Here is an 18082-nt window from a genome sequence, read left to right on the forward strand (position 1 = left end):
AACGCTCGCCTGCTTTATTGACATTTCTATTGGTCAAAAATTCGACAGCAAAATACTGCGGTGGCAAATCTGTGCCAGTGAAATTCCAGCCACTGGCCTCCTGACTTCTCGTTGATGACAGCACCGTACAGTAAATTCATTTATGCCTTCCTTTTCCGACTACCTTGTTTCGGTCCAATACCAAATGCGTGTCTAGTTGACGCTTGGATCTGTACGTTACTGAAGTCTGACTGAGGTATAGAGATCAGTGTGTATATTCGACGCCGTAAACATGGCGGATGCTGCGGCTCGGCAGCTTCAATACGAATATAAAGCGGTAATTATTACTATTTCATTACAAGAAATGTGCTAAAGTACGACCGTAATACAAAGAAAAAATTTTGTGCAACACTTATTGTTCCAGCGTCTAAGTTACGATTAAAATTTGAGAACTCTGCTTTCGTACGAAAAACGTTCCGTCGTATAGGTTATATTTCTAGTTGTATTAATTGGTTGCCAAAACATAACTTAATTGTTGTACGTGTTTTGGAAAAGCCCTTCGGTGATTTAAGACTTTTTGTTCCAGAACTCCAATCTTGTCTTACAAGCTGACGTACGGCTTATAGAAAGACGTAGCAGAGATGAGGCGACTGGAGAAGTTATGTCCCTTGTGGGCAAATTGGATGGAACCAGGATGGGCGATAGACATCAAAGGACGAAACCAGGCAAAGCAGAAGAGCGTAAAGTGAAGTGAGTGAAGATATAAATTTGCATAGCACTATTCTCACATTCAGTAGCAAAGCAAATTACTAAAATGCATTAGGTATTAAAATGAAAGATTTAAATTGAATCATTAACGACAGTAATACGGTACAACTTTTCTCAGACGTCAAAAACGTGATGAAGCGCAATATGACTTCACTCGTATGAAGGGTGCCACTCTCTTGTCAGAGGGTGTTGATGAAATGGTAGGAATTGTATACAGACCCAAAACACAAGAGACTCGTCAGACGTACGAAGTGTTACTGAGTTTCATTCAGGAAGCATTGGGCGATCAACCACGTGATATTCTCTGTGGTGCTGCTGACGAAGTATTAGCTGTGTTGAAAAATGATAGATTAAAAGAAAAGGAGAAGAAAAAAGAAACAGAGTTGCTGCTTGGTGGTTTAGCAGAAGAGAGATTCGCCCTCTTGGTTAATCTGGGGAAAAAAATCACGGATTTTGGCAGTGATGAAAAGACTACAACAAATGAAGAGAACATTGATGAGACATATGGTATAAATGTTCAGTTCGAAGAAAGCAGCGAAGAGGATGATGAAGATGTGTACGGAGAGGTTAGGGAAAATGACGATGAAGGGGATGAAGGAGAAGAAGCAAACATTGATCGTGCAATTCACGCGGAAAACGTATGTATCTAGTCAGTTTAGTTGAAATATTCACCAAGTCTGAAGTTTTTTAGTCATATAAATTTTTAACAATTCTATGTAATTGCATTTTTATTCAACTCTTTTCTATTCATATGTACAATTTTAATATCAGATATTACAGTATAGTATCTTAATTTTTTACATTCAGTAACTGTTTCTTTACCCTTCAAACAGCTTGGTGGTGCGGAGGAAATGAAGAAGGAAAAACCACTTCATCCGTTAGATATCGATGCTTATTGGCTTCAGCGGAGATTGAGCAGAATATACGATGATGCAATGGTATCCCAAGCAAGAGCTGCTGAGGTATTAGCAGTGTTACGAGATGCGGGTGATGATCGAGATTGTGAAAATCAGCTGGTTCTCCTGTTAGGATATGATTGCTTTGATTTTATCAAACAGCTTAAAAAATATAGACACATGAGTGAGTATAAAGCAACACTCACCTTTATAATTACAGAGCTAATATTTATGAATCATTAAATAGTTGAAACAGAAAGATTACAATTTGAACATTCATTAAAATTTATCTAGTTTTTTGGAAGTTTAAATATTCTGACTATTCTTACAGTTGCCTATTGCACGATGTTGGCATCGTCTCAATCCGAATCGGAGAGACAAAAGATAAGAAATAAAATGAATGATGATTTGTCTCTGGCAAAGATCTTGCGTCAGCTAGACACGGGAAAGGGTGATGATGATGCTGAAGAAACAATGGAAGCACGTGCACAACGCAAGCGGCTGGAGGAGAACGAGGATGGAGCTGGTGGTCCTGGTGGTCAAGTTCAAGGATCGAGAAATCTGATTGATTTAGAGGATTTGATATTTGCTCAGGGAAGTCACTTTATGGCCAACAAACGTTGTCAGCTACCAGACGGAAGTTTCAGAAAACAAAGAAAAGGGTAATATATTTTTTATTTTAATGATGAACAAATTTTTGGTAGAAAATCGCTACTATTTGAAATTGAACAAGCTAACACTTCAAATCTCTCATCTCAGGTACGAAGAGGTCCATGTCCCAGCACTGAAACCAAAGCCATTCGGGGAGAATGAGAAACTGCACCAAGTTGATCAGCTTCCGAAATACGTACAGCCGGCGTTCGAGGGTTTCAAAACGTTGAATAGAATTCAGAGTCGGCTTCAAAATTCGGCGTTGGAAAGCGATGAGAACCTGTTGTTATGTGCGCCAACTGGAGCAGGTAAGACAAACGTCGCCCTGCTCTGTATGATGCGAGAAATCGGAAAACACATAAACGCCGACGGAACGATAAACGCTGACGAATTTAAGATAATATACGTTGCGCCAATGCGGTCGCTTGTACAAGAAATGGTAGGAAACTTTGGAAAGCGTTTGGCAAGTTACAATTTGATCGTGTCTGAACTCACGGGTGACCATCAGCTGACAAGAGAGCAAATCGCGGCAACACAAGTAATAGTTTGCACACCTGAAAAATGGGATATAATAACTCGTAAAGGAGGCGAAAAAACTTTCACGTCTCTTGTCAGATTGGTGATTATCGACGAGATTCATTTACTCCACGATGAGCGAGGCCCAGTTCTCGAAGCGCTGGTTGCCAGAACCATAAGAAACATTGAAACAACCCAGGAAGATGTGCGGCTAGTCGGTTTATCGGCTACCCTTCCAAACTACCGAGATGTAGCTGCGTTTTTGCGGATAAAACCAGAAACCGGATTGTTTTACTTTGACAACAGCTACAGGCCAGTTGCTCTGGAGCAGCAGTATATTGGTGTGACTGAGAAAAAGGCACTGAAGAGATTCCAGGTGATGAACGAGATTGTGTACGAAAAAACGATGGAACATGCAGGAAGAAATCAAGTCCTAGTATTTGTTCACTCCAGAAAAGAAACTGGGAAAACTGCCAGGGCCATCAGAGACATGTGTCTTGAGAAAGACACGCTTGGTCAGTTCTTGCGTGAAGGATCTGCGTCGATGGAAGTGCTCAGGACTGAAGCTGAGCAGGTTAAGAATCAGGAACTGAAAGACTTGCTTCCGTATGGTTTCGCTATTCACCACGCCGGAATGACCAGGGTCGATCGTACCTTGGTCGAGGATTTGTTCGCCGATCGACACATTCAAGTTTTAGTATCTACCGCAACTTTGGCATGGGGAGTCAACTTACCAGCTCACACAGTAATTATCAAAGGCACGCAGGTTTACAACCCAGAGAAAGGTCGCTGGGTGGAATTGGGCGCGCTTGATGTCCTGCAGATGTTGGGGCGAGCTGGTCGTCCACAATATGATACTAAAGGTGAGGGAATACTGATAACGAACCATAGCGAGCTCCAATATTATCTCTCGCTTTTGAATCAGCAACTCCCCATTGAATCTCAGCTTATAAGCAAGATGTCAGACATGCTGAACGCGGAGATTGTGCTTGGAACAATTCAAAATATACGAGATGCTGTTACATGGCTCGGATACACTTATCTCTACATCAGGATGTTGCGGTGCCCACAACTCTACGCCATACCTCATGATAAACTTAAGGAAGACCCGTTGCTAGAGCTACACAGAGCGGATTTAATACATTCAGCTGCTCTGGGATTAGACAGAAGTGGATTGATTAAGTATGATAGAAAATCTGGACATTTTCAGGCGACCGAATTAGGTAGAATCGCGTCCCACTATTATTGTACGCACGATACCATGTCCACTTACAATCAACTCCTCAAGCGTACTTTGAGCGAGATTGAACTGTTCAGAGTGTTCTCATTATCAAGCGAATTCAAGAATATCAACGTCAGGGAAGAAGAAAAATTAGAGTTACAGAAACTGATGGAAAGAGTGCCCATACCTATAAAAGAGAGTATTGAAGAGCCGAGCGCCAAGGTCAACGTTCTTCTTCAGGCTTACATATCTCAATTGAAGCTTGAGGGTTTCGCACTAATGTCTGACATGGTATACGTTACGCAGTCAGCATCCAGGCTGATGAGAGCTATTTTTGAGATTGTCTTGTTCCGAGGCTGGGCTCAGCTAGCGGACAAATGTCTATCCCTCTGTAAAATGATCGATCGAAGGATGTGGCAGTCAATGTCGCCGCTTAGACAGTTCAGAAAAATGCCCGAGGAAATAGTGAAGAAGATTGAGAAGAAAAACTTCCCGTGGGAGAGGCTTTACGACCTTGGACCAAACGAAATCGGGGAACTGATCCGTGTTCCTAAACTTGGTAAAACAATTCACAAATATATTCACCAGTTTCCTAAACTGGAACTGTCAACCCACATACAGCCCATCACTAGATCCACCCTACGCGTTGAGTTGACGATAACACCGGACTTTCAATGGGATGAAAAGATCCATGGTGCCTCAGAGGCCTTCTGGATTCTTGTGGAAGACGTTGATTCGGAAGTCATACTTCACCACGAGTACTTCCTTCTCAAAGCCAAATACGCCAGCGACGAGCACCTGATCAAGTTCTTTGTTCCGGTATTCGAGCCTCTTCCTCCTCAATATTTCCTTCGGGTCGTATCGGACAGATGGATCGGTGCTGAAACTCAATTGCCGGTCAGCTTCCGTCACCTTATTCTACCGGAGAAAAATCTACCGCCTACCGAGCTCTTGGACTTACAACCGCTGCCGATAACCGCGTTGAGGAATTCCAAGTTCGAAACTGTCTACACTGACAAATTTCCCCAGTTCAATCCCATCCAGACGCAAGTATTCAATGCGGTCTACAATTCCGACGACAACGTCTTCATCGGCGCACCTACTGGCTCTGGCAAAACTACAATCGCCGAATTCGCCGTGCTGCGTTTGCTGACTCAGAATCCCGAGGGAAGGTGCGTTTACATGGTGAGCAAAGAGGCACTAGCGGAGCTTGTGTACAGCGATTGGGTGGCTAAGTTCAATCAACAGCTCGGAAGGAAGGTGGTTTTATTGACGGGAGAAACTGGCACGGACTTGAAGCTCCTCGCAAAAGGTCAGGTGATAATAACGACTGCTGACAAGTGGGACGTCCTGTCAAGAAGGTGGAAGCAGAGGAAGAACGTTCAGAACATCCAGCTGTTTATCGTCGACGAGCTCCAGCTCATCGGTGGCGAAGAGGGGCCGGTTCTTGAGGTGGCCTGTTCGAGGGCGAGGTACATATCTTCACAGCTTGAAAAACCTACAAGGATAGTAGCTCTTTCAGCCTCTTTGGCCGACGCCAAAGACGCCTCGCAGTGGCTGGGCGCCCCGGCGGCCGCAACGTTCAACTTCCATCCATCGGTGAGACCGATACCCCTGGAACTCCATGTCCAAGGATTGAACATCACACACAACGCCTCCCGCCTTGCAGCGATGGCGAAGCCAGTTTACAACGCGATCCTGAGACACGCACCCCACAAACCTGCGATCGTTTTTGTACCAACGAGGAGACAGGCCAGAATGACCGCAATTGATCTGCTCACGTTCACCGCAGCGGAGGGACAACCGTCAAGGTTCTTCCACGCGGAGGAAGCGGACATAAAACCGTTTTTGGACAGAATGAGCGATAAGACACTGAAGGAGACCCTGTCGCAGGGTGTTGCTTATCTACACGAAGGACTCTCGATCGATGACCGACATTTGGTGGAGCAGCTCTTCGACAGCGGAGCGATCCAGGTCGCTGTCGCGACACGGGACCTCTGCTGGGGACTGTCGATAAATTCTCATCTCGTTATAATCATGGACACCCAGAGTTACAACGGCAAGACTCATGCCTACGAGGACTATCCGATCACCGATGTTCTTCAAATGGTCGCCCGCGCCAACAGACCGCTCGAAGACCACGACGCCAAATGCGTCCTCCTCTGTCAGAGTTCAAAGAAGGATTTCTTCAAGAAGTTCTTGAACGAGCCACTTCCCGTCGAGAGTCATCTCGATCACAGGCTTCACGATCATTTCAACGCCGAGATAGTGACCAAAACTATAGAAAACAAGCAGGACGCAGTCGATTACTTGACGTGGACATTCCTTTACAGAAGACTCACGCAAAACCCGAATTATTACGGTCTTCAAGGCGTCACGCACAGGCATTTGTCCGACCATTTGTCCGAGCTCGTTGAAAGCACGCTCAGCGATTTGGAGCAGGCCAAGTGCGTGGCGGTTGAGGACGAAATGGACACCCTGCCTCTAAATTTGGGCATGATAGCAGCGTACTATTACATCAACTACGCGACCATAGAACTGTTTAGTCTCTCGCTGAACAATAAAACGAAGATTCGCGGTCTCCTCGAGATCATATCAGCGGCGGCTGAGTACGAAACGGTTCCGGTTAGACAGAGGGAAGAGAACTTGCTGAGAAGTCTCGCCGCGCGGCTTCCGCACGCACCTCAAGTCGCCAGAATGGCGGATCCTCACGTTAAGGCACAGCTCCTCCTTCAGGCGCATTTGTCCAGGATTCAGCTGGGTCCCGAGCTGCAAAACGACACGGAATTGGTCCTCGGCAAAGCTGTCAGACTGATCCAGGCCTGCGTCGACGTCCTTAGTTCGTCAGGGTGGCTGGCACCGGCTGTAGCTGCGATGGAGTTGGCGCAGATGGTGACGCAAGCTATGTGGTCGAAGGACTCGTACCTGAAGCAACTGCCCCATTTCACTTCGGAGACGATAAAACGGTGCACCGAAAAGGGGGTGGAAACTGTCTTCGACGTGATGGAACTCGAAGATGACGATAGAAACAGGCTCCTGCAGTTGACGGATGTTCAGATGGCCGACGTTGCCAAGTTCTGCAACCGCTATCCCAATATTGAGATGGCTTACGAAGTGCAGGACAAGGACAAGCTGAAGAGCGGCGGCACGGTGAACGTTGTTGTCCAGTTGGAGAGAGAGGACGAAGTCACGGGTCCCGTTGTCGCACCGTTTTTCCCCCAGAAACGCGAGGAGGGATGGTGGGTCGTAATCGGCGATCCGAAGAGCAACTCTTTGCTCTCGATCAAGAGACTCACCCTTCAACAAAAAGCGAGAGTCAAGCTGGACTTTGTGGCACCTGCACCAGGCCAGCACTCGTACACTCTGTACTTCATGAGCGACGCTTACTTGGGATGTGATCAAGAGTACAAATTCACCATACACGTTGGAGAGTACGAATCCGACGCCAGTTCCGAATCCGAGTCGGATTAAGGATCTCTCGATAGCATTTAATATGTTTTCAAGCCATATGTACATATATATATATATATATATATATGGATACATGTATCTGGATGGCAAAACTTCCGGTATAATACTGCATGGAATTGTTATGGATGGTTTGTTTGATTCGTGATCACATCCTTCTCTACACGAAACAGTGAATAGTAATCTGATCATAATTTTGCTTCGCTAGAGTATGATAGGTTTTATTCTTGATTTATTTTTCCATGTAGATACTACGGTACGATTCTGGACGAAATTATTTGCAATTAGTCTCGATTGCTTGAATAACGACGTATGTATGTACGTTCGATCGAGTTTTTTTTTCCTACAGTTGGACTAGAAAAACAACAACATATAGTTGCGAGTTATTTGTATGAAGAGGAGAAGGTGGTGTATGTGTTTTTACCCAGGTAATGATTAAAATTAATAGATAATATTTTCTGTAATTTTTATTATTAGGATAATGTTAAGCGTCGTCACTAAATGATTCCTGACACAGCAGTGGTTGACGCTTGCGTAAATGATGTAATTAAAATACGTACCAAATATAATACAGAAAATTATTCGCTATCCGACCTCCGTTCTAATTTACGTACCTGTACGGATAACGGAGCTATATATCTAGCGACATTTTAGGGGTAAACTCGTCTTATAAACATTACTAATAATGTAAACAAATTCAGCGACAGGATGTGTGCAATAACAATACGTTCTCACTCTTTTTTCTTCACATTCACGAGATTCTATACTTAATAAAATCAGTATCCATATCGATATTTGTTGCAGTGTTGTATACCGTATGATTTATAGATGCCCATTCGGTGTTACAACATTTTTTAGATACTTTCATAAGTAGATTCGGTTTACAAATACAAAATTATCGCCTAATCAGCAACTAAGAATTGCAAGGCATTGTTAAGACTTGCTAAAAATTAGGTTTCACTGTTTCTGCGGTATAACATTGATTGAAACGTATCATGGAAATCGGTTGAGTTTCTTCTACTTTTCTTTTCTTCGTTTACTTTTAAAATATTATTATTTACAGTTGTGTAACACTTAAGGCTTTGATATAGGAACGCACATTATAGGTTACGAATCATGATACAATCACTTATAATTTAATCTAAAAATATTCATTCAAAGTGTTTTTTTCTGGGGAGGGGGGTACATGTCACTCGATACTCCGATCAATGTGTAATACCACATCATGTGTGTAACGGATTCGAAAAAATTAAATTCGGAAGTATCAGAAAATTTGTGACGCAAACCATGAATTTTCATATTTATATATTCGTGATATGGTTCTCGAAAGGTACGTATATCCAACAATTGTATCACGTTAGTGTGGAAATATAACGGACGCGAGTAAAGGACGGTAAATGCGGCCGCGAAAAATGTCACGTAAGTAATGTAATAAATATATATTATTACAATTAATTTTTGTTTCTCACTATATTCTTCTGGCATCTCTGCCGCGTCATTACATCATACAATACGATAATCTTGATCTTTCGGTTTCCACTTGTACTCGAAACTTTTATTATCATCACACCGAAAAATAGATAAGGCATATATAACTAATAAAAAAATAGACCGATAATTTAGACATTTTCCAGTTACCTAGCCTTTTCAAATCTCGAACGAGATCATTGATCGCAAAATTTTGTTCCTGGTATTATTTTGCAAATACTGTGTGACTGCAGCCTACAAAAAAAAAACTCTTGTTCGTCATCAATTCTTAAACACGTACCCAATTCGCTATTATAATTGCTGTAAAATCTATATTATATATCCTTGAACACGTTTAGTAACTACACATATAATTTATCGATTACCTAGATATTTACACGCACACACAAAAAAAAAAACAACATGAATCTCATATATCCGTACCCTTAGGCTTATTTTATAACTGATCATCTCAGCGATAAAGTGCAAGGGAAATTAATTGTGTTACAGATTAATAGATGCAGAGAATCCATCACGCCTCCGTCGGAAGCGTTACCTATACATATACCTATTCAGTTTTTTATGCGCCATCCGTCCATCCAATTTTTTGCACAATGTTGTCCTTCCGCACCGTGGAACACGCGTCATTACAAAACTTGACTGCAGGTAGACAAGTGCAATCTATAAATCGAATAAACCATCAAACCCATGCAGTTAATTTGCAATCTAGGTACGGATAACACGTAACGTACAGAGTGGAAAGTAACCATTGCGAAGTAGAAAATGAAATATCGGTTTTCGATAATGGAAATCATCCCCCCTCAACCGTCCACCCACCTACACACACGTACACACACCCGCCCACGAGACGAAAGCATCGCATGGTTCACGCACGAATGCAATTGCATCATCGGCGTATCGGAGGTATATATATATATATCGTTGAAATTACTCCAAACTGTCTATAGCCGTGTCGTCGAGGGTGTGGAGCCAGTTGAATATCATCATGTTCCTCTCGTACTTGGACAACTGTTTGCCGCGTTCCCTCTCCACGTCGCTTACGGTCAACGGGAGGTTTTTCCCCTTCCGAGAGGTTGCGAGCACCGAACCGGAAGTCAGCGAAGTACCCGGAACCGACAGCGTCGCTCCTGGACTCGACTGCGCCGCCGATGCCGCCGCCTCCAATCTGTCCAGATTGAACTCACTCTGCGAAAGGCGTTCCATCGCTCTGTACGTCGTCAGCAACCTGTCGATCATGATCGTTCGAATATGTCATTAACCAAGGTCTACACTGGATTAACGTATTCAAAGGGTTTTCACGCCGCTAGAAAAAATGCGAATATGCACACTGTATGGAGTTGTCGGTACAAGACTACCCGATGTTTCATATCCTACATTGAGAAAAATTTTTAGTTTCGGTCACCGCTCAGTCCTCGACTATTTTCATTTTTTTACCACAATCGAAAAACATAGTTCCAGGTACAAAATAAAAATTAGTTTTCTAGCTGTTACCACAATGTCCGGTATCCGTTACTATTCTTTCTCATTACGATCACTGTTACTGTATTTTCTTGTAACCGTTGCGAAAATTGAATGCTTGTGCAAGAATAAATTGACGTTAAAGCCTTGTTTAACTAAGCAAGTAGAGTAGACCGAACAAACTGATTTTGCGTTGCAATTAGCAAAAAAGGTTCGACGATAGCGCAAAATGGTTACGCGTACCTCGTTTTTCGTAATACCAACAATATTCAAACAGTTTTTTTTTAACGATACCCGATTTACTGAATTTTTCTAGTTACTGTAACGAATGAAATTTTTCTCAGTGTAACAGAGATCCAGACTGGCAAATTTTTGTCAATTTTAACACTACCATTTTTCACAGTATCCAGTGGTTCCACGGGGCTGTACAAGACCGGCTATCAAAGATGGTCAACCACTCGAGAGCGAGTCAAGTGACGCGGAATGTACCTGATCAAGAAGTGAAGTTGCACCCTCTGCGCCACTTTCAACGTCAAGAATGCGGCGCGTTACGATTCGACTAACCTTCGACGAATGTAATTCTGGCGGACCTTCTTGTTGACGGACCTGACGAGGTCGGCAGCCGTGAACGGCATGGAGTTCGTATGGTGATTCGGGGCGGGTGGCGCCGGCTGGACGGTCCCACCGTGAGGACTTGGCAGCTGAGACGTGGTCCCAACGTCGCCGACGGCGACCCAAGTACTGCAGGACCTCGAAGCGTGGTCGAGCCTCGCCTGCTCGAGGAGAAGCCCGTCCCTGTGAGCGGTGTCCAAGGCGAGGGCGGAGACGGCGGAACGAAGCTTTCGCGAGCATCCCGCGTCCGGACTCGGCAACTGGAAGACGTCACTGGTGCTGAAGCTCTTCTGTAACCCAAGTGCCGAGGAGAGTGCTCCGCAGCTTCGGATCAGCTCCGTTTCTTCCTCGAACCAGAGGATTTCCGGTATGTCGGCCTGCCTGCAACGTGGAAACGGAGGGTGAGTCGGAGTTGTGGTTTTCTTACGTTATTTGCAGAGAAAGTTTGCGTGCGTCGAATGTAATGCGAATGAAATTTATTACGGGGACAAATTGATTCCGTGGGAGTGTTTCTATGCTGTAGATCGTGTTTTGGGGACCCTAATTTAGATATCCGAGCCTAATACACCGCCGGCTAATTTATACTTAACCCCGCGATCATTGGCGGCAAACGGGACGCGGATATATTACAGGGGTAAGTTATACGTGTACTCACTTTGTCGCGTGTTATTGGGTCGTGAACGGTGAAATAAAGCGGGATAATTTATCGTCCGTTCGCCGTGAAACGCTTTTGTCACGTAAACCGATAGGACGGGAGGTGTGAGAACGTTGGATCACAGGGTACGTATACCTATGCCTTGTTTGGAATGATGTAAAAAGTAATGAATTGAAAAGCCGGCGAGGTCTGAGTTTTGTTGAACGCGACTTGGCACAGCGGCTGCAAATCAGATCGAAAATTATAAATTTTCACCCCGAAATAAAACCTGAATTTCTCCCGATTAATCATCCATCTAATTAATGCCATTTTCGCAGGCTGATTTGAATTTCATATTTATTTACCGCGACGTATTTGTTCCGAGTAGCTCTTCTCTCCTACCTATGCATACGGGTATAACAACCATCCAATATTGCCGGTAACGTATGTTTATACTTGTTATATGTACTTCGGATCGCGTGATATATCGACAGCCTGGCTGGTCGATGCTCGAAGAAAGTCTTACGTAATATTCGCGTTCGTTTGCCAATTACACGTTCTCTTTTCGACCGGTTAAAATATTATTGCACTATACGGTATTCTTAAATTGGATGTTGTTATATAGGTATACATATCTGAAAGCGCTTCTACCTCTCTCTCTCTCTCTCTCGCTCTCTACACGTGCACATATAACGTATGCACAATTCGCACACACATACGTGTAATACATACATTAGTTTATAAAGAATCCCGGTGAGTAACGTGTGGACACACAACACGTATCTGTCCGTCTACGAGTATTAAAAATCGTATATAAAACAACGTGAGATTGGTTATCGGATGCCATCTATTCGTCCAACCGTCGCATACGGACGTATGTAACACTGTTAATAATTTCTGTATGTTACTCCCTACACTGTACTGAAAGTTTTATTCTGATACGGAACAGTGAATTCGCCGTAAATTTAGTGTATATTCAATTTGCAAAGACAATCAATGTACTACATTTTTTGTCCTTTTTCTATAAATTTTAGTAGTAATTTACGTCACTGTACCGAATTTGTAAATTTGCAACTTGATATCGTAAACTGACAACTCTTTTCTGCAGTGAAAAATGTGTAGTAAATTCACAATCATTTATAACAGTGTAACGAGTAGCGGAAAGACATTAATTACTAACAATCGTCGGAGAAAGAAATCACAAAAAACAGAGTAGGAGTAAGGGAATGAAACTCGTGGATACGAAAATTAAATCCTTAAACATCTCGTTCCTTCGTCGTCTTTGTAGATCATCGGTCGACGCGTGCGTGCTTTTTTAATTACATGACACGCGTCAACATCGACTAACAACTCCACACGCGCCGAAATGCAAGAAAATATAATAAACATTCGAGTTCAGCGGTGTTGACGACAAGCGAATAACGAAATAAAAATTTGCAACTTTCGCCGATATATCACATCCTTCGAGGACCCCCCGCGAATCTCACCTGTTGGCTTGGATCTGGCGATTATCGGGATTGGGCGACGGGCCTCTGCTGGCCAGGTGAGCGTCGCTGTACGATTTGAAAGGTGCGAGCCGATTGCCACGGGCCTCGCTGGCCGACGAAGAGACGCTGAATAGCGAAATATCCGTCGTTACGCTCTCGTGGCTCGGGGATCGCAGCATCCTGCAGGCTACCTGGAGGACCGGCGTCTGCAGGACGATGCTGGCTGCCGGGTTGTTGCCCGGAGTTGGCGCAGGCGACGCTGGCTTGGCTTCCGCCTCGGACATTCGGATTCTCTTTAATTACAAACTTATTTGCCAAATAATTATTCGCTCCGCCTCCTGGCTTTGTCGGCTGCCCAGTTATTCCTTATTTCTTTCTCGTTACCCTCGATATTTTATCAGCACGGTTAAGAGCACGATGATGATTTTTTCTTAGCAATATTCTTGTTCATTTGGAAATTTTTTCAATACAGGATAAAACTACGGTGTTTTTTCCTCTTCGATTGTCACTCAAGCGCTCATTACGCCTTTTATATTCATTTCGATTTTTTCTCTCTTTAAACACCTTGACACGTTTGTTTTTATAATATCCGGTACCGGTTTCTCAAAGAAGAAGCGCTCAATTTTTGATATTATTCGTGCATCATTACACCCACTTCTCAGACCTTTTTTTCCATACCTCTTTAATCCCGTCAGCTGTTTCTTACGGATCGTCGATATACCGCTATTTATAAGTACCGATTCATCGGTCTCTTTTTTTGTTTCATGCGACCCGCGATCATTAACGTTACCGACGATAAGTTCACTCAACGACCTGATATATAATTCAAGGGTTGATATCTTATATAATACAAGATATCTCGAAATGTCACCGACTTATTTTACAACTTTTCGCGTACCGCAGGTATTATTCCTCATCAAAATCCTTGCCCCGTTGAATCAACAACAAATCCTTGGCGTCTTACCACCCCGGTATTTTTAAAACTTCGCCCCGACAACTCGCCTTAGCGAAAAGCCGGAATCACGGGATCGGCTTATTTTTCCACTCGATTACGGCGTACAATGTCGAAAAACAAGCTGCACATTGACTATTTTTCAATACTCTGAGCACTTTGCTCCCTGCAGAAAACCGGGAACAAGTCCCTTTACTTTCTTCCTTACTTTTCTCGTTACCGTTGTTATTGTTTTTACTTATTTTTTCTCAGCTGTTACTATCGCGGCACACCGACAGGCAATGACACACCGCCTAGACTATCGCTACCGGGGTTCACACACACACACATCTCTCATGATACCGCTCCCGGTGAATGGTGGTGAATATCACGGGAAATTCGTTCGCCTTCGTAAAGTCTCGTCGGGTTTCGCTCTGCGGACGCGTGTTTACTGCACAGGCGTCAATCGATATCTCCTAGAGCGCCGTCGTCGCCGAGTTCTCTTCCTGAACCAGCTGTAACATCCCGCAAAGCCAACAATTACATCCAGACTCCGGGCTACTCGATATAATTTCTTCACGAGATGATCGTCCGATCGAATACGATCGAAATCACCGCGGTTATACGTTCGATTGTCCTCGCTGACACGAGAAGAGACACAAAATTTTTCATAACTAATCAAGTGGCAAATTATTAGCAGAAAATCAATTACAGAATTTTTTTTTCGATTAATTATCTTCATGATTTGTATAGTTATTCGAATAATTCAGACGTTTTATTCAAATCCGCGACTCTTCATCTCTAGCGAGAAGACCATCCCACCTGGCGGCGAGGCGTGGAACCATTCCGTTGAAAATCGTGATCCGCCACTGTAATTGTATCAATTTTGTTCAGTACATATATACGGATTTTATGAATTCCAATGTGGTTTACAGACGGTAGACGAATCGAATATCGACGTAACTGTGACTCGTGACGATGAACGGATGTGCTTGTGTATAACGTCGTACAATAAAAAAAAATCGCGAAACATTCTGCAGGCAACAAAATCGCGGTGGTTTTACTCTATTGAATCAGAATAGTGAGTCAATCTCCTTAATCGAAGAGGCGAAGGTTCTAGGCAGCGGGTTAACAATGGAATCGAATAGGCGGAGTAATCACCGTTAGCGTAATTTGTTTTACTATTCGATTTGATGGCGTAGCTTATAACAAGAGGAACTCCTAATAGGTCAAGGATAATTTTGAAAGCGAGAGTCGGAGCCGCGGTGAACGAACTAAAATAAATTCTTCATACGACATTCAAAGATCGAATGCCCGCACACGTAGAGCTGCCATTTGGCCGATTCCTTTCTCGCGGTTCATTTTTTATCCAACCGATTTTGCAATCTGCACGATCGTAGAAAATTCTCGACCGTCCGAAATTTTTTAAACAGTTTTGCCCGCCCAAGAAAATTTACCTTCCCGCAGGACGAAGCGTCTCATCGTCTTTCCTATCCAATTTTTCGCTTCGGCTGATCATTTCCCGCAGCTGAAAACGCAAGCGGGTTCCCTGCTCGCGGATCATGACCGGGATGATTGCAAAAGTCAGTCGATGTGACGCGAAATGAGGGAAACTTTAAATTCCACGCCTCGGGCTGAACCGGCGCATCGTGGCGCAGCGTCCCGGATCTTTTGGAGATATCTACATACGTAAAGCTGCCGTGCAGGTCGACGGAGAACGGCGAAGCTACACCACAGCCCTAGGGGGAGAAGTGCGCCGAACTGGAAACTGGGACACGTCGGCATGCTGCAGCGCTTCGGTGTCGGAGCAGGAATGAGCGCCGAACCGTTTACCGAGTGCTAAACGATCGCTCTGCAGATTTCCGATAAGACACGTATTCGTCGGAAGCGAAGAGCTGCGACCTCGCGAAAAAGTCATCGAGCATCTCGAGTAGGGGTGAAAATGTAGGAGGATCGGAAAATTGACTTCTTTCAGGGTATCGAATATCGAATGCAAAAGTTGAAAATGTGGAAATTTTAAATACAGAATAGCTGAGATGTAGAAAGGTCAGTATTTTTCCTTTTTATGTGTACTCCATTTTCTGTATTTTGAATTTTATGAAATAAATCTTTCTGATTTTTTCACATTTTATCCTCACTCGAGAATCCTTGCAAGATTTAACATTATTTATTTGATTTGATTGAATATACATTTTTCTCTCTCTCTTTTCTTTGACTTTATAAATACATCACGGCAATTCGTTGCGATTGAAATAGAAGTTATCGGTCAGATTAAAGTCCGTATGTTGTGAGACAAGTTTTTAATTTTTGTCTTTCTTAATTATAGATTTCTTTCAGTTTTTCCCAATGTTCCTCGAACATTGTTTCACCTTGTACGTTTCAACGGTAATTGTATATTTCACAAATCCGATCGACTTTGAGTTGCGTAACCGCGAGATCCAGCTAGTGACATCAGAAATCCATTTAATCAAGCAGAGTCTTTTAGTTACCATTATAATATTCTCCTTTGTAGCGTATTATACCTAACGTTTGTTAACAATAAGCTCGGCAATAAGGACAAAACCTTGGCTATATCGAATGTATCGTAGACGTCATACCGAAGGATCGGTGAAATGGATTCATTGCCGCGGTACCCAATTGTTATCATTCGTGTTCAATGGTGCGTGTAGAATCAATGCTGCCGAATCCCGATGAATGCAAAAACCCCAGCAAGAAAACGGTCATGCCATTTTCATTGCTATTTGATAATTTCTCGCTACTCATCTCGTACAACTTAACTGTCAACTCAAATGACGAAATATTGACTCTTATATAAGTTACCTATTGTTTTGAATTTCATTTAAGCGAGTCAAGCGTTTCCAAATAATTGATAAAAGCCCTTCAATTGTCTCGAAAATACATACCAAATCGAATAGCTTCACAAACAATTTTCCAAACCTTATATCAAATACTGTACTTTGTGATAAAATAATTGATTGACGCAGGTTCCGCAAGGTGCGTAATAAAGCGTTAAAAGATGGAGATAAATAATTTTTTTTCCATATAACCAAACGCGTCTGGTGTTGCAATTTTTTGCACGAAAAAATCGTTTTCGATAATTTTATACACACTTTGAAATGTGATTAAAAACAAAGCTCGGATTGAAAACTATAATCGCGAACCTTTCTTTCCCCCCCAGAAAAACAACTTCTTTTCATTTCATTTTGCATTGAATTTATAGAAAAAATGAGAAAATAGAACAAAATGATAACTCCTGAACTGTAAAACGTAATAAGTATGCAATTTTACCCCCCTCTAAATGTATGTACGCACTTTACACTAACTGCCGGACGTGTGCCACGAATTATTTTGTCCAAAGCGGCGTAAAAATTTTCTGCGATTTCTGGCAGTTGGCAGCATACGGATACGCTATAGGTGTACATATTTACGAGCGATATATACACGAGATTAAACGTGTGCGTGATAGGTGGGTGGTTCATAGAACGCGCGCGTGTTTGGTGGCTGCTGGGCTTTGAAGACCGCGTAAGCGCGGTGAGAAATGGAGAGAGAGGGAGAGAGAGAGAGGTTTATATATATAAATACACATAGGTATATACGTGTATACTTGAATTCACCCACACATTCCCGCATCCGTATAGAGAGGAGAGGATCTCCCAGTGTAGTTTGTGGTGAGCTTAGTTTAGTTAGTGACGGTGTCTCTCATGAGGCGGACCTGCAACGGGGACTAGAAACGGTCGTCGTTTAGTGTAAAAATCTTTGGTTAAAAAATACCATAACGAAAGAAAAAAGAAATAAATGAATAAATAATATAAAAACAAAAATAAGAAAAATAAAGCGACCGAGTCCCTGAGCAAATTAAACGCACACGCCTACTTCTACAAAGTTGTCATTGAAAAATCGGTAAGTTATCGAAGAAAAATGTCTCGGAATCAGTTACGCCAATGAATGCAAATTTTGATTCGGGCAGGCAGC

At 43.0% G+C, this 18082-nt stretch overlaps 3 protein-coding genes across 4 annotated transcripts in view; 2 read left to right on the forward strand and 1 right to left on the reverse strand.

Annotated features, from left to right (window-relative positions):
- The first annotated feature begins 41 nt into the window (after positions 1-41).
- On the forward strand, positions 42-7857 carry LOC124307737 (putative U5 small nuclear ribonucleoprotein 200 kDa helicase). The gene is made up of 6 exons (XM_046769752.1): positions 42-316; positions 566-729; positions 866-1385; positions 1581-1827; positions 1975-2305; positions 2403-7857. The coding sequence occupies exons 1-6, from the start codon at positions 272-274 to the stop codon at positions 7501-7503; spliced, it is 6408 nt and encodes a 2135-aa protein (XP_046625708.1). The 5' UTR covers positions 42-271; the 3' UTR covers positions 7504-7857.
- Positions 7649-14563, reverse strand: LOC124307740 (uncharacterized). The gene is made up of 3 exons (XM_046769759.1): positions 13180-14563; positions 11011-11439; positions 7649-10213 (listed from the first exon to the last, which is right to left on the reverse strand). The coding sequence occupies exons 1-3, from the start codon at positions 13461-13463 to the stop codon at positions 9916-9918; spliced, it is 1011 nt and encodes a 336-aa protein (XP_046625715.1). The 5' UTR covers positions 13464-14563; the 3' UTR covers positions 7649-9915.
- Positions 14564-17780: 3217 nt separating this feature from the next.
- LOC124307684 (janus kinase and microtubule-interacting protein 3) overlaps positions 17781-18082 on the forward strand; it is a 53547-nt gene continuing 53245 nt past the window's right edge. For both annotated transcript variants that reach the window (XR_006908853.1, XM_046769619.1), the window contains exon 1: positions 17781-18010. The gene's annotated coding sequence lies outside the window, so the exon portion shown is untranslated. The remainder of the gene's footprint in view (positions 18011-18082) is intronic.

Source organism: Neodiprion virginianus, chromosome 6 (assembly GCF_021901495.1).
Source record: "Neodiprion virginianus isolate iyNeoVirg1 chromosome 6, iyNeoVirg1.1, whole genome shotgun sequence".
NCBI lineage: Eukaryota > Metazoa > Arthropoda > Insecta > Hymenoptera > Diprionidae > Neodiprion > Neodiprion virginianus.